Source organism: Pundamilia nyererei, unplaced genomic scaffold, assembly GCF_000239375.1.
Source record: "Pundamilia nyererei isolate P.nyererei 1_Seehausen unplaced genomic scaffold, PunNye1.0 scaffold00013, whole genome shotgun sequence".
Taxonomy (NCBI): Eukaryota; Metazoa; Chordata; class Actinopteri; order Cichliformes; family Cichlidae; genus Pundamilia; species Pundamilia nyererei.
The window spans coordinates 4337308-4359764 of NW_005187414.1; the positions used below are offsets into that span (position 1 = coordinate 4337308).

At 41.7% G+C, this 22457-nt stretch overlaps 1 protein-coding gene across 4 annotated transcripts in view; it reads left to right on the forward strand.

Moving 5' to 3' along the window:
* plcb4b (phospholipase C, beta 4b) overlaps window positions 1–19817 on the forward strand; it is a 72370-nt gene extending 52553 nt beyond the window's left edge. For 3 of the 4 annotated variants that reach the window (XM_013908720.1, XM_013908722.1, XM_013908721.1), the window contains 33 exons: window positions 1676–1755; window positions 1843–1896; window positions 1989–2070; window positions 2160–2260; window positions 2722–2779; window positions 3740–3848; window positions 4412–4622; window positions 4743–4836; window positions 4996–5075; window positions 5188–5272; window positions 5373–5463; window positions 5536–5631; window positions 5871–6019; window positions 6263–6349; window positions 6462–6606; window positions 6728–6812; window positions 7407–7531; window positions 8236–8287; window positions 8820–8922; window positions 9400–9564; window positions 10948–11152; window positions 11812–11900; window positions 12014–12170; window positions 12261–12310; window positions 12633–12698; window positions 13491–13606; window positions 14284–14359; window positions 14462–14637; window positions 14791–14892; window positions 14991–15048; window positions 15446–15532; window positions 16627–16663; window positions 17377–19817. In XM_013908720.1, the coding sequence (XP_013764174.1) occupies window positions 1676–1755; window positions 1843–1896; window positions 1989–2070; window positions 2160–2260; window positions 2722–2779; window positions 3740–3848; window positions 4412–4622; window positions 4743–4836; window positions 4996–5075; window positions 5188–5272; window positions 5373–5463; window positions 5536–5631; window positions 5871–6019; window positions 6263–6349; window positions 6462–6606; window positions 6728–6812; window positions 7407–7531; window positions 8236–8287; window positions 8820–8922; window positions 9400–9564; window positions 10948–11152; window positions 11812–11900; window positions 12014–12170; window positions 12261–12310; window positions 12633–12698; window positions 13491–13606; window positions 14284–14359; window positions 14462–14637; window positions 14791–14892; window positions 14991–15048; window positions 15446–15532; window positions 16627–16663; window positions 17377–17453 (3348 nt within the window). In that variant the 3' untranslated portion in view covers window positions 17454–19817. The remainder of the gene's footprint in view (window positions 1–1675; window positions 1756–1842; window positions 1897–1988; window positions 2071–2159; window positions 2261–2721; window positions 2780–3739; window positions 3849–4411; window positions 4623–4742; window positions 4837–4995; window positions 5076–5187; window positions 5273–5372; window positions 5464–5535; window positions 5632–5870; window positions 6020–6262; window positions 6350–6461; window positions 6607–6727; window positions 6813–7406; window positions 7532–8235; window positions 8288–8819; window positions 8923–9399; window positions 9565–10947; window positions 11153–11811; window positions 11901–12013; window positions 12171–12260; window positions 12311–12632; window positions 12699–13490; window positions 13607–14283; window positions 14360–14461; window positions 14638–14790; window positions 14893–14990; window positions 15049–15445; window positions 15533–16626; window positions 16664–17376) is intronic. The other variant, XM_013908723.1, reaches the window with a different exon arrangement.
* Window positions 19818–22457: the final 2640 nt, after the last annotated feature.

Genomic DNA, 22457 nt, shown 5'->3' on the forward strand with positions numbered 1-22457 from the left:
GCAGGCTTGTTAAGACATGGTGGCCATCCACCAACTGTCCACTACATCATCCACCGGGACCATCCAGGGTTACATGGCAAATTAGTAAACAAGACTGTTTGAAAATTAACCTTCATGTATTTCTTGGCCCACTGCAACCGTTTCTGCTTGTCAGTATTGGTTAGGGGCGGCCGAATGGCAGGTTTATGCACAACTGCAAGCCTCTGGAGGATCCTGCACCTTGAGGTTCATGGGACTCCAGAGGCACCTACAGTTTCAAATATCTGTTTGCAGCTTTGTAATAGCATTTTAACAGCTGCTCTCTTAATCCGATGAACTTGTCTGGCAGAAACCTTCCTCATTATGCATTTATCTGTGCAAACCCGTCTGTGCTCTGAATCAGCCACAAATCTCTTCACAGTACGATGATCATGCTTAAGTTTTCATACCTTATCCAAGGCATTGCATTATTTGACACTCTGCAGCAGAGATTGTTTTTCTTTCCATTATTGCTTTAAACCTGTGGCATGCTTAATAAAGTGGAACATCCTTCTTAAGTAGACTTCCTTTAATTGGGCTCACCTGACAAACTAATTATGTCTGATTGATATCAGTGATCCAAAGAGCCTTGAGACACAACACTATCCATGAGTTTAACTGAACACAAAATTGAGTGTTTATGACACTAAAATCCTATTTGCATAATAATTTTGGAGCACGGTGTACATAATGTTTTTACAGATGTCAGTTTGTAGAAAAATGTAAAATCACCAGTAGCTTTAGAACAAGCTGGTGTTTTTAGTTTTTTGAGCACAGATCTGTTATTTGGCACCACCGGATTGGTGTTTATTCATTTCCCATGAGAGGGTGTTTTTTTTGTTTTTTGTTTTTTCCCTTCATGCTGGTGGGTGTTATAACTGCTGTTTGTGCCACGGGGCTGCCAATGATATTCATGCAGCAGCCCACAGCAGGGAGCACAAACACAAACACGTACACTCACAGGTTAAAATACATGAGCACGTCCCCCACAGTCAAAAACACGGTCCCTCTTTATCTCTCTCGCACACACATAGACACAAATGCACCGCGACACCATCAGCACCCCTCCCAGCATACAGGTGGCCCTACAGTAAAGAGCAGGCCTCAATAGATGACAGAGATATTTACATCAGCGCGCTGCTTCGTGAACACCACGGGCCCAAACAGACTGCCCCTGCTGCACAAGCCATCGCATTTAATGTTTTTATAATGACACCAGTAGAAATTTGTTGTGGAAGTGGAGGAGGGTTTAGCACAAGGAGGGACAGACATTCAGAGAGGAGGCTCAGAAGTGTTCGGATTATCAGTGGCCTTTACATGGATGCATGAGGCAGCATATTCATGGGCAGTCACAGGCCTTCTCTAGCTGTTTGTTTATCATCACTCCTTGTAGCCTTGCAACAGGTCGCTGTTTATCGCTGTGTGTGTGTTTTTTGTGTCTGTGTTAATGATGGTCCTGTCAAGGCCCCTATCACAAGACTGTTGATTAAAGAGCAATTCATTTGCTTGTTTATTTCCCCAAAGACATTCACCTCTTAACACAATGCAAACTGGGTGCTCTTTTGAATGCTATGTAATTTGTTCAGTGGTTTTAAGTGGTAGGAGTGTGTATACGTGTGCGTGTGTGTCCTGAATACTTGTGCTTGTTTGTTTGCAGAAGTGGATCGAGGGTTTGAGGTCAGTGATTCACAACGTTAAGGCCAACAACGTCTGTCCAATGACATGCCTCAAGAAACAGTGAGTGCAATTCGCAGCACAGTTGTAATAACTTGGCTGTGCCTTCTTCAGTAAGACGCCTTAATCCTACTTCCTGTTTTTGTTTAGTTGGATGAGAATGTGTTTCCTTACCAACGTGAATGGGAAGATTCCTGTAAGAGGGTAAGAGTGCGTTTAAAGTATTTATTTATTTATTTATTTTTAATACAATGTCATTCACTCATCTTCACCTTATCCTCCTCCTCTTCTTAAAGCATCACTCGGACATTTGCATCAGGCAAAACGGAGAAGGGGATCTTTCAGGCTCTGAAGGATCTGGGCCTTCCTAGTGGAAAGGTCAGACAATACTGGAAGTCAGATGTGTCCGAGTTTGTTACGCTGAAAGAAAACTGTGAGGAAATGACTCTCTCACTTACCTTTTACAGAACGATGAGATTGAACCAGCAGATTTTACCTTTGACATTTTTTACGCGCTCACACAGAAGATCTGCCCTCGCACAGATATAGAGGAGCTCTTCAAGAAAATGTAAGTGTTTCATCTCGTCTGCTCTTTTTAATTGTTTTGTACCTTAAAAATAATAAAATATCCTCCGAATACACATGTAACAGCATTACCCTTACCCAGCAACGTATTGTACCTGCGTTACCTTGTGCCTGAGCAGAACAATGATATCATCTGTTTAAATATTCCCCAAGTGAGAGCTGCTGCATCATGTTGGAAATAATCAGGACAAATGTTTCTGTGCCTGCCGCACTAACTATGTCTGGACAGCCTAACCTGCTTCCACCGTTCAACATTAATTATGTTCAACCTAATGACAACAGTCAAAGAAGAGTGATGATTAACAAGATACTACTAAAAGCGTAATGTAACTGTAAAGACTGGCTTTTCTAATTTTGACTGACTGACTGTGTGAATGACTGTGAGGGTTTCGATTTTAAGGAGCATAACATTTTGTTTTGTTTTTCTAATTAATCTCTCTGCAGCAATGGGAACAAAACTGATTATTTAACTGTAGACCAGTTAGTCAGCTTTCTGAATGAAGTAAGCTCTTTATCATTCATTAACTTCTCTCTGTATTTAGCTTGCGTGTACCCTTCCCTGCAACTCCTGCTGCTCTTACTCTCATCCTGCTCTGAGGTAGAAGTCGCCCTGCTCCCAGGCCCGACTGCACATTAGTCCACCTTAATCAAATTGGATGGACACAACATTTAACTTTGAGTGGGCCTGCAAGGGCATCTTCAACCACCTCCCTTATTCTGCATGCCCACCGTCATCCCATGTTCTCCCTACCGTGGCTTGCCTCCTTCTCCCCCCCGTGTCTGATTGGTGTTGCCGTAGCAACGGGAGGGTCGAGGTTTCCATCCTGTTGCTTCCTGCTCGGTTCGTCTCGTTCCCTGCTGTGCGTATATGTGTTCTGTGGCTGTGCTGCTCTGTGTTGCTGAATACCTGCCTAGTCCTGCTGCTGTGCAGTCACGTGTTTGCGCTGCTTCATGCTCTGGGCTCGCCAATCAGATTAAATTCCCCACCTGGCTCTGTGAGTGGGCAGCGACATGTTCATGTTCATGTTCATGTTTGAATGTTTGCTGTTGTTTTTGTGAATGCCACCTTGATTCCCTCAAACACATGTGATTCTTTGCTTTTAAGCAACATTTAATCTCTGCACCTGTTAGTGTGGCTCACAGGTTTTTGTTTATACTGCCGTATAATAATCACCTTGATCAGTGCTTTTAGTACTTGCTGTCTAAATGGTATGTGCCTGTGTGTATACTAATGATATATAGATAATATTTCTTAAATAGTAAGTGATGAAAGCCAATCACATAGTCCTGAGTTCAGTACCTTTGATCAGGCATAACAAATTGAGAATGTAAACATATTGTAATAAGTTTGCTCCTATCCTGCGTGTAGCGCAAGATGCGTTTGTCCTAAATTAGATTTGTGCTGGGAAATTACTGGAGACGATGAATAGAGGGATGACTGCGTTTGTGTTTCGCTTCACAGAACCAGCGCGACCCAAGGTTAAATGAGATTCTGTTTCCATTCTACGACCCCAAGAGAGCCATGCAGATCATCGAGAAATACGAGAGAGACGAAGATCTGAAGAAGAAAGGTAAAGAACCGTGTGGGCAAACCAGAGGGAGGGAGATGTTTTAGGCTTTGCTGCCATCTGCAGGTGTTACCTTGAACGGAAAACCAGATTGTTGGCACATTTTCACCAGGACTAAATATTTATTGTCAAGCGCCGGAGTTTATTTTTCCCCTGTTATCATCATGATGAAATGGTTGTACACATAGCTCTGCTGCTTTTTAGATACACATTTAGATTCCCAAAAGAATCTACAGTAGTTAAACATCAAGTTGTTTTGATATAAACACACAGGCCTGACATTTGCACGTCTTGTGCTGAATTCAGAGTTAGTAATGATAAAAATGTATATACTAATAAAATACTTAGTGATAGAGAGTGAATTATAAAAGCCATTTATTCTGTTTACTTTAGAACACTTCTTCTACAAATACATGTTACATTTTTCCAAAATAAATAAAAAAACTACAATAATATTTTCAGAGTTTTATACTGCTTTCACCTTAAAGAAATATTCACAAAGTTTAACAATAAATAATATTCTACCACTAAGTTACGCCCTTCGTGTCCGTCCTTGTTCTGTTCAGGTCACATGTCCAGTGATGGCTTCTGCCGGTACCTAATGTCAGATGAAAATGCTCCAGTGTTCCTGGACCGGCTGGAACTGTACCAAGATATGGACCAACCGCTGGCCCATTACTTCATCAGCTCCTCCCACAACACGTACTTGACAGGCCGACAGTTTGGAGGGAAGTCCTCAGTAGAGATGTACCGGCAGGTCCTGCTGGCTGGATGCAGGTATTTATGTTAATATGGTGTACTCGGATGGGTTGACAGACACACATGTATCTGGCTATGTTAAAGCTCAGTTGCACGTGCAGTTTGTGGACAGAGACATTTCTGTGTGCTTTGCATTAGATGTGTGGAGCTGGACTGCTGGGATGGGAAAGGAGAGGACCAGGAACCCATCATTACTCATGGCAAGGCCATGTGCACAGATATCCTGTTCAAGGTGAACACAAAAAACAACTTTGTTCAGTCTTTCAGTTACTGCTCTAATGCTATTTCATAATGTAAGTCTGCCCCCTTGTGTTCAGAGTTTGATATAACATTTGATGGCTTGTTATGATTCATCCTCCTCACACCTAATGTTTTTCCTCTCCTGCCACAGGATGTTATCCAAGCCATTAAGGAGACAGCATTTGTCACATCAGACTTTCCTGTTATTTTGTCATTTGAAAATCACTGCAGGTACATTTATAATCAGTAAACATCGAATGTGTAAGGATGGCTTTTATTTGCATACATTTTTCACAAATAATCAATACATAGACATTTGTATTTTTGCGACTGTGTTACTTAGTAAACCTCAGCAGTACAAGATGGCCAAGTACTGCGAGGAGATCTTCGGTGACCTGCTCCTCAAACAGCCTTTGGAGAACTATGCGGTAAATCCTCTCTTTCTAATACAAAGTATTTCTTAGAATTTGCTCTGATTGGGTTATACTCATATTTACTTAAGTGTAAAAGTTCTTTTCTCTTTGGCAGATTGAACCTGGGCGTCCTTTACCCTCTCCAAGTGAGCTCAAGCGGAAAATCCTCATCAAAAACAAACGCTTGAAACCTGAAGTCGAACAGAGTATGTAGACAGCACATCTATGTGATTTTATGAGATTTGTCTGTCTTTAACATCCTTATGTGTGCAATACAGAGCAGCTCGAGGCCTTCAAGAAACACATGGAGGCAGGAGAGACAAACACCCCTGCTATCATTATGGGAGAGGAGAATGAAGACGACACAGAGAACGGTCAGATGTCTGACAGCCTGTGTTTCTATGTGAAATAATAAATCGTAGTAATGTGCGTGACAGCCTCTCTTGTACGAGCAGTAAGCGATAGGTTTATGCTGAAAAATGCAAAGTAGAACATCAAGTGCAAACACTCGCTAAAGTAAATGCACCAAGGAATAAGTAAAATATTAATGTTGGAGGGAAAAAAAAAATCAGCTTTGCTATTGATTTGTGTTGTTCTGTATATGTGAGCGCAGGAGAAAAAGAGGCAGAGGATAAGGATTTGAATTCGGAGGCCCCCAGCAGTGTTTCTGAAGCACCCAGCGAGAAAGAATCCAACAGTGTTTCTCAGAGTAATGCTGTCAGCTCAAGGAAAGATGACGAGCAAAGCAACAGTATTAAGAAGGTAGGTTTGAGTGTCGACTTGCTACTGAAACACTAAAACGAATCTGTGGACATTGCAGAGAAGCACTCTGGTTTGTTATACATCCCCGGCAGGTGAGATTAAAACGGCTAACTGTAACAGTTTTTTTCCCCCTGTACCATTTGCTAAATATAGGACATTGGACTACTATGGCCCAAATTCAGTCAAATCTACCACTAACACGAACATCCCATTAATGGGTGTTTTGTATGGATGTGTTCTTAGGTACCTGAAGATGAGGTGACAGAGATATCTGAAGCAACCGACGCCACAGACATCTCTGAAGCATCTGACCAAGACAACAACAAGAAGGCAAGTGCCCATCCCGTCCCCTTTTTACCCCACTAAAAGCTGACTGCTGTCTCTGGGCTGATGAATAAGACTAGGTTATTGAGCCATGTGTATGTGTGCTTGTGCTGTTCAGACTGTAGATGTGGCAGAAGACTTAGAAGAGGCTCTGATAGCTCAGTACACCTATGTGGGAGCCACCACTAACATCCACCCGTATCTGTCAGCCATGGTCAACTATGCACAGCCGGTCAAGTTCCAGAGTTTTGATGTAGCTGAAGGTGAGAGCTTCAACTTTTAGCTCTCATTTCTCATGTAAGAGCCTCATAGAACAATCAATCAATTACTGCCTGTCAAAATAAATGTTAATCAGCTTTTCTTTTCTTTTCTTTTGTTTTTCAGAAAGGAATATCCATCATAACATGTCATCTTTTAACGAGTCAGTTGGCCTGGGCTATCTGAAGACTAATGCCATTGAGTTTGTGAAGTATCCTTTGAGCATTTGTCAGATCAGCCAGTTGCATTGGATTTTTCTAGAAAATAGAACAGCTATAAAAAAATTTTTTAAAAAAAAGGACGCTAAGGTAGGAAAAATGTAGATAAATAATACATTTAAGTTATCGTTACAGGATGTATGTAAACTTTAATCAGCATAAGATCAGATTTCACCAAGTTTAGGTTTTAACTTTAAACTCTATGAGACTTTAAGGGAAATAGCTCAGACACTTTACTGAGATGCATGAAGAGACATACATTTCCAATGAAATCTGAGTTTGAACTTTATAGATTGAGGTCACCTAAATGAGAGCTGAACGTCGGCTCAGAACTGATGTTTTTTAGCCATACTTGTTTCCACTCTGCTGTCGGAAAAGAACTTGAGGCCTCTAGAGCCCAGTGTGCTTTCAGCCTGTGTAGCTCGGGCTGACACACAGCCTCTCTCTCCCCTCCAGTGGGACTGCTTGACCCAAGCTGTTCACACTAAAAATAGTTGTACAGTCTGTTTAATGCGCACACACATGTGTTGAAACACACATGTTCTCCCTCCCTTTTTTTTTTCAAATTTTCCTGAGCTTCAGCACAGCTACAACAAGCGTCAGATGAGCCGTATCTACCCCAAAGGGGGCCGGGTGGACTCCAGTAATTACATGCCTCAGATCTTCTGGAACGCAGGCTGCCAGATGGTCTCACTCAACTTCCAGACCCCAGGTACCACAGCATGCAACATGGGACCTCTAACCTCACACTCACCCATACAACACCACTCATAGTATATGTAACTTCATATTACAAAATACACACTCAAATCTAATTTCAAGTAACCCTCTGATCATGCTCAGAGCATCTTCTGCATTTGGGGAAGGGTTGACTGTGAAGCTACGAAACGACCATCTCGCAGCTGCAAATATATTCATGCAGGGAAAAAAACAAGTTTCTGAATTGAAGTTTGGATTTGGTGTCAGCTCATTTAAATAGAATCAATATCTTTTCGTGTGTGCAAAATTGCTAAATAAATGCAGCTGAATTTGTACCTCTGTTTATCTCTGACCTCTTACAAACACTCACACACACACTATCAAACTGTTGCTGCCATATAAACACCTTAACAGGGAGTGAAACAGCTGCTGTCCTATGTCCAGAGGCATTAGACATTAGACCATATGGCCTGCTGTGAGTGGGGCATATGTGAGGCTTTAGGCAGGGGTCTGGGGACTTGGAGCTAAGGGGGAGTCCGGGAAAATATTACAAACCCATTCACTCAGATTCAGAAAAAAATTCACATCGTCTTTGAATGATGGGGTTTTTCTGTTTTCTTTTTTAGTCATTAATTTATTTGGATTGTTTTGATGTTTAAACACTGGCGTGTATATATTGCAGTTACTAATCACTTATCATTCTCACTCTTCTCTCAGATCTGGCCATGCAGCTGAACCAAGGAAAGTTTGAGTACAATGGTTCCTGCGGGTGAGCACAGCTCCTCAACTCCTGTCTTTAGTTCATTCCGGTCTGTCCCCTCCCTCCCTCTCCACTCCTCTCTAAAGCTCATCAATTATAGCTAGTCACATCTCATTAGCGACTGCCAGAAGCGACCGCAGCTACTATCTTTTCCAAAAACCAATGAGTGCTTTCGAGAAGGAAGCTCCTCTTCTCTCGGCAGTCATCTGTCTCTTCCTCTCTCCCTTGTCGTCTCCATGCCTCGCCTTTAATACCGTCCCTGAGGGCAGAGATTTTCCTGCTAATGCTGGAAATCTTATATGTGGCGAGATCGAGGCTTTTGCAGACAGTCATCACTACTAATGTTACTCTGATAGGCCTCTGGTTAGCATACACATATGCACAGTACCTTCGTGTGCTACATTTATTCTAAATCGGGAGACATCAACAACAAAAAAATGTTTGTAAAGGCATCATAATCAGATTTTACAAAACAAAAGTGTGTTCATTGATGGGTTTGTGCGTGGCCGTTTTCCTCATGTGCATCTTCTGTGCACGTCAGGTACCTGCTGAAGCCCGACTTCATGCGGCGGTCAGACAGGATGTTTGACCCATTCTCAGAGACACCGGTGGATGGTGTCATCGCTGCAACCTGCAGTGTACAGGTTAGGTCGTGCAGTACTAATAAATCATTCAGGGGAAAAGTGGATAAGGGATTTCCATTCAGGGATTCAGCCTAGTCTTAAACCAAACTTTTTTTTCAGTGGAACTAGGTTTCATCCATGTCTGTGAAACCTACAGATGATATCATGTTGAAGGTTGGTTTCAGGCTTAGATGTGGCATGCTGTACAAATTACAGTGGTTCTTATATCGCGCTTTTTTACTCTCCTAGAGGACTCAAAGCGCTTTATGCAACATGACTCATTCACCTATTCATATTCAGGAGCAACTCTGGGTTCAGTATCTTGCCCAAGGACACTGGCATGCAGACTGAATCACCAAACTTCTGATTAGTATATAGGTTGCAGTACCTCTTGAGCCACAGCCACCCCACAGTGCACTGAATGAACCTGTGCAGATAATATTGCTGTAAAATCAACACCTCTCCAAAGCACTGAGAAATGGTCTGCTTCTTTTTTAGGTGTTCTCAGGACAGTTTCTCTCTGACAAGAAAATCGGGACCTACGTTGAAGTCGACATGTATGGACTGCCAACGGACACCATCCGGAAAGAGTTTCGCACTCGCATGGTGATGAACAATGGACTGAACCCTGCCTACAACGAGGAGCCATTCGTCTTCAGAAAGGTAGCACGAACGGATAGACGGGGCAACAGTAATGGATGCAGTGAGTTGAAAAAATGTTGCAGCACGTAGTCCCATTTAGGATGAGCCAATGGAAATGGAAACTGGGGGAGAAAAATCTATTATTTGGGTTGGAGAAAGATCTTAGTGACATGAGAAGCAGCCTGATTCTCATCTTACTCCAGTACAAAGGGTGGAAGGAGAAGGAAAGGAGACAATAATGAAATCTAAGATAATAGTAGCAAGAGTTAGGGAGAGGAGGAAGCAGATGGAGAATATAAAGTGAGAATACAGAAACGGAGTGATTTGGGATACTGTTGAATAATAAAGTGTGACATAAAAAACTAAACACAATCTACTGTATACTGACTGACAGAAAAAGAAAAAGGAAGTGAGGAAAGGAGCCACAGAAATGAAAAGAAAGATAATTAGAGGTGAGGGAGAGAATTAAAGGGAAAATAAAAGAGATGGGAGCCAAAGAGAGAGAGGAACATGTGTGTAATAGTGCTGCTCTCAGCAGAATAGGAAGTCTCTCAGCCATGACTGTGACTCCAGCTTCCTAACACACACCATCAATCACAGCCTGCCGCAGTGCTGCTCACACACACACACACACACACACCTATCAAAGAGGGCCATCATAAGCAGTCTGCAAGCAAGATTCGTTTCTCACCTCCACACACACAGATGCCCTCAAATGCCGCCACACTTTTTGCATGCATACACACCGCTGTCATGACTGCAAGCGAACAATACACCGTGCATCAGCAGGGCTGTGAATGTGTAAGCAAACACACACACACACACACACACACACACACACACACACACACACACACGCACGCGATGCTTCTACCCATTCATCTCCAGTGAGTATTCTTCAGCCTTATCTCCCACCTTCCCATCGTCTTTGTATTAATCATCCTCTTATCTTCACATAGAAGCCCAGTTAAGACACTCTCTCGCTCTCTTTTTTTCCAAGGGTGTGAGTACAGAAGCTCATCTGCAGACACAAGTTAAAAGCATACATATGTACACAAGATATTCTCCACTCCTTGGATGCATACTAGCTGCAGAGACGGGCTTGTCAGCAGTCAGATATGCAGTGTGTTCCTCCTTTATCGTGTCTTTTTCTTTTATCACACATGGACTATACCCCGATTGTGTCCCTTGCAGTTCCATCTTCGACCTTCCCCTTTAATGATGCTGCTTTCTTTTACTGCTTTGTCTGGCAAATATTTATCTTTTTAAACATTATCAGAGCAGAATGAGCTCAGTAGACTTCCAAAATTTCGGTAGAACTAATGGCGACGTTTCTTTTTCCTTTTTTTCAGTGTGGTTACTCCTCCCTCTTACCCACTGTTTCCCTTCATGCCTTCCTTCTAGGTGATCTTACCAGACCTGGCCGTGCTGCGCATCGCAGTCTACGACGACAACAATAAGCTGATTGGGCAGCGCATCCTGCCTCTTGACGGCCTGCAGGCTGGCTACCGCCACATCTCTCTGAGAAACGAAGGCAACAAGCCGCTGTCGTTGCCCACCGTCTTCTGCCAAATCATCCTCAAGACCTACGTGCCCGACGGCTTCGGAGGTGAGGGAAACACACAAATTGCAGCACTTAATGTACTTTATATTACTGGATAGACTTCAGTGCATGGGTAAAACAGAACTATAAGTTTGTTTTGTATAGATAACCTTTAATATCCGCCATAAGTATTCTGAGAGCAGTATAATAAAGCAGCTGCTGTAGCCTGCAGGGAGAGGAGAGGAGAAAGGAAAGCAAGAAAACTCTCTCCTGCTCGCTTTCTCTCTGCCTCGGTTTTAACATTCACAGTAATGGCGTGGCACAAATGATGATGACAGTGACTCTGCAGTAATGGTTTCGAACAGGCACGAGCATACAAATGAGCAGGACAATTGGAGTTGTCATTAAATAAAGCCAACGGGCTCGCACTGAGGAATCATTACTGTAACCATTAGTGGTTATTCTGCAAGATCTGTCGCTATCACTTTCCTACTCAAGCAGCTCTTTACCAAGAGCTGAAAATAAGATCCTGTTCCCTAGTAACGGTTATTTAAACAAGACGTGAAGATGATTTCAGATTTGATAAGGAGACTTTCTCAGAACGTAGACAGGAACGCAAAGCTGTGTCATACAAAGTTTGCACTGAATGACACATTTCAGCGTCAGGTTATTCATTCAGCCCACCAGGCTCATGACGAAATCTTCTAAATCTCTTTGTGTTTCAGCTATTGTGGATGCTCTATCAGACCCAAAGAAGTTTTTGACTATAGCAGAGAAGAGAGCTGACCAGATGAAAGCACTGGGAATTGACACGGTACACATGGGTTTTGAAGCGGCGCCCATACGAATCCAAAACTGGTCTGATCGCATGTATCTGACTGAAAGGATGCAGCCAGTTTGAATAAATGCGTCTCTTTTCCTTTGTAGAACGACATAGCAGATGTTCCCAGCGGAAGCTCAAAAAACGACAAGAAAGGGAAGGGTAAAGGTGACACTGTGAAAACCAGTGTGACACCGCAAGCCAGCTCAGACATGGCCCAGACTTCCAACGCTGCCCAAAATAACACGACCGAAGCCAAGAAGGGTATACGCTGACGTAAAGACAGACATATTAAACATGCTGTATGCGAACTATGTAAACACAGAATAACATTTGTTTCCACTGCTGTTTCAGATAACGCACTCGTGCCTACTGTCAGCATTGATGACTTAAAGCAAATGAAGGTTGGTATTGTAACTCCTGTCACATAGCTCAGCAGCAGGTTTCCTTTAGTTTACTCTGTACAGGCATATGTATGAAAATGAGCAATTATATAGAAGTAATCTTTGCTTCAGGTGTTGACATTGTCTGTATCATGTTTAGACCTAAAAAACAATAATTACTTTGTGTTATATTTTAGTAATAACAAATACTATTGTAGTTATGATTTTGCACCAATATTAAACTCACAATTATCTCATGGAAGTAATTGCACGCCAACTATTAATGCTGCCTGAGTCTAGTATATTGTACATCGTGACTAAACATGGATCTCTCCCACTGCAGTCGTACCTTAAATTGATTAAAAAGCAGCAGAAGGAGCTCAACACTCTAAAGAAGAAACACTCAAAGGTGGGTGACTGTTTTACTGCAGACCTGTCTGCTAATAATACAAAGGGGCTGCTGTTTATTCCTGACAGTTATTGATGCTCAGAGGGATAGAAACGGTGGAAGGGGAGGCGGCTCTACCTTTCATCTTCCACTGACCACTGACTGCACGCACACACACACACACACACACACACACACACACCATTCATAATGCACATAGGGTGCTTCTGAGTATGCTAATGTGTCATATTGCTTCTAGTGTCTCCTGGCTGCACAAAGCAAGTCTGTATAAGAGAGATGCAGGAAATTATACAACTGTTTCTTTACTGCAAGCTTTTCCTTTTCCCTTCCTCTCAGGGATGGATTTGTGGAGATTTGAGTTATATCCCAGGAGTAAAGAAGGCACATATGTTAAAATACTGAGAAGTGTCTATAGATCCAGACACATAATGATTTGCTGTTTTTCTTCAAACAGCGATCAGCACAGTTTATATTGGCTGCTGGCTCAGTCATACATGCAGATTAATCATCACAGAATTTAGTCCTGTTGCTTAACATATGTATATCAGTACCTGCAGACCCATCTGTTGGCTGAAAAAAAGATAGCTGCTGGTTCATTATTCAGGGGGAGCAACAAAATCAACATGAGTGTATTACAAACAATAATCGTTGTTGTTGTTGCTGCTGCCTGTTGTGCTGATTCCAAATTGGTTTCAATATAGGTTAAAACTGCATCTGCATGGCATAGGTAAATAATTATATATTATAAATAATAATTATAAATAATAAACGTGTCTCCCTTTTCTGCACTAGGATCAAAATACAATGCAGAAAACTCACTGCACGCAGGTGGACAAGATAGTGTCTCTGCATGATAAGGAGAAGGTAACTCTGGAGAAGCTACTAGAGAAAGCCATCAAGAAACGAGGGTAAGTGGAGACAAAAGCAAACACACACACAAACTCATTAGTCTCATCTCTGTTTTGTCCTTTAGTGTCTCCCTTGTGAAGTCAGTCTTGTCTCTATGTTTGTTTATCTTTTTGTCTCTGTCAAATTCTGATGTTTGGGTCTGTATCTTGGTGTTAGCTCCAGTTTTATTTTGATAGTCTTGTGTGCTTCATGTTGAGTTTACCTGTCTAGTTTTCCCGATTTGTTGCAGTTATGTTCCCTTGTGTTTCCCATCTCCCTAACTGCCTCGTGTGTATTTATTGTTTGCCTCTTTCCTGCTCAGTGAATGTTTTTTTGTTCTCTTTCCCCCTGTAGACCATTAAAGCTGTGTTATTGAGTTCATTTCTAGTTTCCAGAGTCCTGCATTTGGGTTCTATTCTGCCTGCTACACTGGCAAACCTCGACATCTAGAGCTCAAAAAATAATATTAGCTGTGTCAAACTGCACAGAGCACACGAAGAGGACAGGAGGTCCCCGTGCAAGACTCGACACTGCTTCTATAAAGCTCCCAGTGTGATATGAAGCTTTGCTAATAACCATTTATGCACAGAGACAAATCAAAGACATACCTAACTTTGCCCACCCCTCTTGACTCCTTTCCTTAAGATCAATTCAACTAAACTTCTCTTGTCCACTTGTACATGTGGGTTCCTTACAGTGAAAACAACTGCCAAGAGCTGAAGAAGGAGACAGAAGATAAGATTCAAACGCTAGTTGCTGATCATAAAACCAAGGTAACTTACAGCAAACGCTCTTTCCACAAAGCTATTATTAGATGTGAGGATGACAAGTATCTTAGCTGTAAGTTATTAATGCGCTTGTGTGTTCGCATGCAGGTAAAGGACATCACAGCACAGCACACCAAAGAGTGGTCAGAGCTAATCAGTAGTCACAGCAGTGAGGAGCAGGAGATGAAGGACAGCCACGTCACCCAGCAGTGTGAACACCTCAAGAAGCTCTTGGCCACTGTTCAGGAGCAGCAGACCCTGCAGCTCAAACTCATTCATGAAAGGTGAGAGACCCGCACAGCTTGCTCACACACATAGGGATGGATTACTGCGAGTGATCAGACATGATCATTTGGGGCAGCAACTCTGAGATTTTATTGCCAAAAATTGGATGCAGACAACTTGTCTTATATGCAGCTGCTTGTTCCACAATGCAGGCAGAGCAAAGAGATGCGTGCCAACCAGGCTAAGATGTCCATGGAAAACAGTAAAGCCATCAGCCAGGACAAGACTATCAAAAATAAGGCAGAGCGAGAGAGGTGGGTCACGCCCATGATGTAATCGTTCAGTCGTTGTTTTGGGGCTCTTAAGCGCTCATTGTAACTTCATGTTGTGATGGTTTTGTTCCGCTCTGAAGGAGAGTGCGGGAGCTAAACAGCAGCAACACCAAGAAGTTCCTGGATGAGAGGAAGAGGGTAGGATGTTTATTTTTTGTTCCTCAGCTGAAGAGCACTTCAATCATTATTCCTTTAGCCTGTGCACTGGATTAACATTGTTGGAATTTAAATACAAAGTGTAATATCCCTCAGTCTGTTCACCCTGCTGCCATTGGGCAAGTGATAAAGAAGTTGTTGCTCCTGCAGCGCTCAACCTCAGAGTAGTTTCTTTCCTCAGGCTGAGACAGCCTGTCATTCTTGTTTGTGACGACATCAGAATTTTGTTTTACAACCCAGTGTTGCATAATGATCATTAATCTTGAATCAAATGCTCCAAATGACTCCCCCTACTAAAACATATTTCATTGTAATAAAAAAACATTGCTATTTATTTATGACAATTTAGTTTATTGCCTTTGTCTCCATGTTTCTGCAGCTGGCTATGAAGCATCAGAAGGAGATGGAGCAGCTAGAGAAAAACCAGAGAGAGCAGCTGGAGAAACTGGAGAAGTTCAATGAGCAGGTACATAGAAGGAAATTACCTTTTACTGCCACTACAGTGTAAATTGATCTAGATAGCAGTAACTGTGATTGCTGTCACCTATCTAAGCTGTTAACACTGTTGTTTAAACCCAGCATTTAGTATTGGACCATATCCTGCTCATATCAGAACATTCCTCAGTTTAGGGAGCTTCTTGCTTTACCGGCTTAGAAAGTATAAATGACACTCAAGCTTTGGGACTAGTTAAATGTTCTAGATACATTTGTCTTAAGTTTACATTCCCTCATCATGGGCATGACTGTCATTGTAATTTCGGGCTTTTAACTTTTTTCAACACTAACTTTTTCCAGGGTAGAATGAATGTAAAACATGTATCTTTAGTGGAGATAATTTCTCTGAATTTCAGAGTCGGACACTCACATTCCAGTCCTCTGTGTATATATTCCTCCAGCACTGTAACCAGTTTAGGATCATTTTCCTGTTGGAAAGTTGGGCACCACTAGGTGTGCCCAACTTTCAACTATCTAGCTGTTGATTTGAGGTGAAATTTAAGAATTTGGAGGTAGTCACTCTTCTTCAATATTCCATCCACTTTGTGTAATGTACCAGTACCAGAAATGGCTCAGAGGGACTTTCCCAACTAGTGTGACTCTACAGATTTCTTTCTTAGATCTTTACTGAGTTCACTGGACTTTCCCATTGTTCTGCATATTGGTAAATCCAGTGAGTGCTGTCAAACAAATACTTTTAATGCTCATGATGAGGGTTTGTAAACTTCTAAACACAACTGTACTTCCTTCACTGACATATTGACTGCTGTTGTTATTGCTTGTGATATAATTATTATTTATGCAAGAATTTTCCCCCAAAGTTAGGATCAGAATTGCCCTGAATTACTAAAGATAAACAAAACTGCTGAAATGAAACAAACAAAAAAGCCAGATTATAATATCAGTGTCTTTTTTCCCCGACATTACAAATAGAAGAAAGTACGGTTTACGTCATCATGTCCCCATTTTTGCATTTTATTTTACCATCTGTCATAGTACCTGTACATGTTTCACATGTATGCACATTTTCCTTTCTTTTAATTTGATTTGCTTCTTCCGGCACAGCTTTTGAAATCACACCATGCAAACAAACAGGTTCAAGGTAGGCATCGCCATCTCCCCTCATCTCTACCTCTGACATCACCTTTCTGTCACTGCATCATTCAGTGATCGTGTTTCCTTTCACGTCTTTTCCTCCTACCTCTTAGTCACGTTTTCATTGCCTCAGTTTTTCACCGAGCCTGTTTAAGTCTTGACTTATCTGCTATCTAAATGATTGCTATAATGATCTACTCAAGTGACTCAGCCCTGAGTACAGCAGGGGAATAGTACACGACAGGCCTGTCTTTGAAGAGATTTGCACAGTTTGAAATAGAAAGTGTTTCTTTCCTCTGTATGATGAAATTCCACTCCCACATTTTTAGTCTGCAGCTCTTGCGCTGTCAGGAGTGCCAACTAGAAGCTCAAGTCATTCATCACCATGACTCACCAGCTATTACTAAGTAAAAACAGCCAGCTCACAACCTGCTCCTGTGCTTCTACTCCAGCTCATAATCATTTACTTTCATAGTATGTCACTGTGTCCCACTGAGGCAACAATTACTCCAACTAAGCATGTGGCTTTATTACCTGCCAAGCAATTCAGAGATACACCCAACAGAATCCTGAAATCTGAAGCTCGTACTGATAAATTGTTTACTAAAAGTTGAACACAAATTGATCACAAAAGTTGTACAAATCCACTAGAAAATCTTCCACTTGCACACATTAAAAGAAGGTGTCTGTCTGTCTTAACTGTCTTCCATCTCTTCCAAGACGAAGGACATGCAGCAGATGGTGAAGTTGGAGGAGGAGATGGACCGCAGACCTGCCACAGTGGTGTGAGCGGCTGAGACTGGGAAGACACATTCACACTTGTACACTCAAACACAAGAAGGTGCAGAAAACACTCCACAGAAAGCCCTCCACAGTCCAGAGATGAAAACCTTCCTACATCACTTTCTGTGTTTTATTTATGTTCGCTCAGACACACAGCAGCCCCGGCCCTACACCTCTTCTTTTGCTCTGTTCACTCAGCCATGCATCGTGTGCTCTCCAACCACTATCTTTATACCACTGAGCCATTGGTGCTTATCACCGTTTGTCAGGGGGGATTAACCACTTATCGAGACAGGAAACGTTACCTCGGAGAACACACAGGAAAATACGTCGTCTCCTCTAGTGTATCTAAATTCTCTGTTGCCATCACATTGTATGTTCTCTTCAGCTATTAGCAGTACTTAGTACAAGCACACATACACCAAATTCCTCACACACACACACACACACACGCCGGCTCATGACAGGTCACATAAACAGGCTCTGTTCCCAATTTGACCATTTTTGCGAAGGAAAAAAAAAAAGCAGTATCCAATGAACCGCTGCAGAAACAGAGGGATGAAGAGTATGTATAAGATTTAATGTCATTTCAGCACAAATGAATCAACTGTATGAGAAATACACTGTATGCTACACCAGTCGTGTCCTGAGCACTTTGTATCTGATAGGCTGTCAAAAAAAGTTAAAGAAAAGGAGAAGAAAAACTAACAAAAACACGGAACATGTAGCGGTGCACTACTGTAGGTTTTCTGTTTTCAGTAAGAATGTATTTTTAAAAAAATTAAATTGTTGTATTAAGAGTGGCAACACCCACCCCCCTTTCTCCCTCCATGTTACACAATCCTCCACCTTATCACAAAGACATGTTATTGACTTTTTGATGACTATAAAAAAGGTTTATTGTCACGCCGAGTCAGAATACTATAAAGGGATCACAGGGAATACATGCTAATCCCTCAATCAAATTTTTTTGTTTCACTTACTTTAATTTTAGGTACTCATGAGATGGATTAATAGCTGTGCTTCTTTTGCACTTGGAAATTACATTTACATGTATTTTACTCGTTTCCATGAGTACAGTTTAAACTGCAATACTTTTGGTACTCTACGTACACTATGCAAACAAGATAATTCCCTCATAGCTGTAACAGTAAACAGTATTCCACACTTGCTGTCGCCCATTCCTCTATCTGACTTTGGCTGGCAGCCGTCTCTTTGTCTTGTCATTATTACAGCATTGTTGAATGCTAGTGCTCCCTTTATAGATTCTTGACTGCACCTGAGCACCCTCAGCTTGTAAACCTCGCAGTTTCCCTGTCCTGCTCTGGCTATAGGAGGGTGGACCAAATAACAGATTCGTAGAAGTCTCTGGTGTTCACTCCTGTCTACAGCAGGTTCCCTTCCTAACGATGTTACAGAGGTGATGTTGGAGGTGGTGGTACTGTGCCCTGATGCCTCTGCAGAGAATTAAAAGTGTGATGTGCAGTACTGTTATAATGTAACACTAACATTGACTAAACTGACAAAAAAGTCATGTAATGATATAAAAACATTAAGAATAAAGGCACCTATGGGTATTTTGGCCTTTTTTAAAAAGTTTTGTTTGTTTGTTTTTTTTCCCCTGTTTTATTCTGCTGTGTTATATGTAAAGGGTAGACGGGATATTCTTGTATATACTGGAATGTATGTAGTTTAATTTACTTTTGGACCAGTTGTGTTCTGCCATTTAAGGGCTTGGGGATTGAGTGGGTCTGCTGGGTGAGGGGAAAAATGATCAACCATTGTTTTGTTTTTGAGTTTGTTCTTTTTCTTTTCTTGTTTTCCAGTCTGCCCTTATACTGCACCACACAACACGATATAAAGCTCTCACCACATATCTAGTGTAGAGATAAATGAGTAAAAGTGCTTTTAAATTTTATTCCATCGCTTTCAAATGTGCCACTCGGTGTCTGTTAGGATGTTTAAATTATTTTATGAATGATAAAATGCCAAATTAAGGGGTTATTTATATGAAAGTATATATAAATAAATGAATATATATTATATATTAGATAATGTGTAGTTTAAGATGATTATGTTAGAAGCTTTTTTGCACTAGTTGAATGTTTCTGTTGTGTGATTTACATGTAACCTTTGGCTCTCGAGTTTGTCAAAAAAGCAGATTATTTTTGCAGAGCAACATCACTGATTTCATTTCCTCAGTTTCTACTGTATCTCCTTTATTTTCTATTTGAATTGTAGCTTGTCGACAGACATTCTGTGCGTGTTTTTGTATTTATATTGTACTGTTGAACTTATAGCAATGAAAATACTGTTGTTATCCAGCTCCTTTAATACTGTTTTATAGTATGTGTCTCAATAAATCCAGGTGTAAAATGGGACATAATTACGTGGCTCATTTGTGTTTTCCTCAGAACGTACTCTTTGTGTTTGACCTAACCTTGTTGAATTTGAGGGAAATAGAATATTTCCAATTGGGGGGAAAAGTACAGTACTGCTAAAACCATGTACATTTCCCCAGGCGTGTACGTCTGTTCATCCAACGTATCCATAGTGTCATTTGTCATGTATCCGTCTGCTCTCTCCTTAACCCCCCGCCCGCCCGCCCGCCCGCCCGCCCCTCAAAATGCCCCAGGGCAGATGGCTCACTTTACCTTACAATATTAACCACCTCGATGTGACAGTTGTTGTGAACTATATAAATACAATTTGAACTGCATTGAATTAAATAGTAGAGTGATTAACACTGTTGCCGTGCAGCAGCAAGAAGGTTCCTGGCTCAAATGCTGGCTGAGTGAGATTAGCATGTTTTCCCTTTGTTTCCTTTATGTGCACCGATTTCCTTCAAAGCCATGCATGTTAGAATAAGTAGTGATTCTAAATTGATAGTAGATGTGAGGTAGATAAAGCAGAATAAAGCATCATAGTTAATTGTGATTTGCTACTTAAAGCTACTTTGAGTAGTCTGTTAGAATAGGAAAGTGTAAGTATAAATATAAAGACATTACGCTTGCCTGGTTTTCAAAATATTAGCTGTAGAGTTGTCTGCCTGGGCTTGAATATAAAAGAACTAAATAGCTTTTTCCTTGCAGTACGCAAAGTGTATACATAAAAGTGCATTGATTCAAATATCGATAGTGTCAATACCAACGCAGGTATTAGTATTGGATTCATACTAGTATCGATCCTATCTTCTTTTTTTGGTGGAATGAAAAAACACCTCAAACATTCATTACGAAAAATGCCTGAACCTGTTTTTGCTAAATCAAGCCTTTTTTATTTATTATTAACACATTTAAAAGCAGTCGACCTAAAGTGCTTTAAAGATGGGCACATTTACATCGCAGGGCTCCAGTTTTAAAATACATGAAAATCTGAAAGGTGTGTTTTGTTGTATTAACTAAAGTGGAAAGTAAAAAGTGCAGGGATTTAGTGTCATTAATGTTCAGAATTTGGAAATTGATGTGGATTCCTCATAAGTTACGACACACTGCTCTCACCTACATAAGCTGCCTTTATAAGTTAAAATTATTATTGGCGTCAGCAACACTGGTCCTGTATTTACCTGGTTTTTGGATTGATACCTAAATTTACAGTATTACACAGCACTAATAATATTGCGCCCAAGTTACCCAAACCTAAATAAATAAATTTTCTCCCAACCATGCAGTCATTTGTGCAGCTCATCTGAGGAGGGCACCATAAATGTTAACATGCTGTCACACTATCACCACCACCAGCCCTGCAGTCTTTCTGCAGTCATAGTGAAACTTTGCAGAAAGAAAATAGTTTCTTTTGTTTGCTTAGCTTTTTTACAGTTTTACATGAGAAACATTGCACAAAAACAATCGAGGATAGTAGAAAACACTGCAGGCCAGAGGAAGACGTATATCAGTGAGGTAAGCATGTTTTGTTAGTTGGAATGCTGAAACATCGTGCTGCCAGTTTTGTAGTGAAGCTGCACCAATGATGTCACTGAAAATGTGATTCATTCAGATGCTACCATATACTCTCCCGGCTGTAATGTGGATTATTCATCTTCTCTGATTTGATAATTGTGTTCTAAAGCACACTGTAGGGCACAAGCACACCACCCACGCCCCCCCACAAATAATAACCACTGCCATCTCATCACATTCAACAAGTGAATTGATAAGCCAGGTCCTCTCTTGAACACAGGCGGCTCCAGTGCTGACGCTCTTTTTTATGTCATTGTAAACAAAGTATTTCCATTAGAAAAGAAGAACAAAGCGTGGTAGGCTAATTATGTTTGCGTTGCCCGGCAACTCCTCCGTAGCTTCCCTTTCACTATAAAATTAGGGTGGAGGCTTTGTTTGTCAGCAATCGTTGGGGGGAAAGAGGTTTTCCAAACCTGCTCTACTAATAGAAAGATGAGTTTTCGTAAATAAATTTTAATAAACTTATTGGATAATAATCTTCTAATAAACATGCTAAAAGCGAAGTCTAACGGGAAAACAGGCACCAAGATCCTCCTGGATGCGATCTCCAAGGATAAAGTCCACCTGGCCCGGTTTGTTCTGGATGCGCTGGATGGGGAAATCGTGGACTCCAAAACGGAGGGCGCACAGACTCCCCTCATCTCCTCTGTCTTGCTGCCCGATGCCCAGGCTCGGTGTAAGTTTGCAGAGCTCCTGCTGCACAGAGGCGCCAGCGTCAACTGCCGGGACGGAAACGGGCGCACAGCGCTCAGTCACGCCTGTGAGCAGGGACACCTGGACGCGGTGAAGATCCTGGTCCGAAACAGCGCGGACCCGGAGATTGTAGACTCGTGGGGAAACACAGCGCTCATGTACGCCGCGGTGGCAGGTCACGCGCACGTTGTCGAGTTTTTGGTGAGAGCTTTCAAGAGGCTGGGTCTTCAGATAGACCGACAAAACAAAGTTGGCAACTCTGCTATTGGAGTGGCAAAGTTTCTTGGTCACACTGAATGCATCTGCGCTCTCACCAACAATTCCAAAAAGGGCCGCGAGGACGGAGGCGCTCGTGGAAGTGCGCAG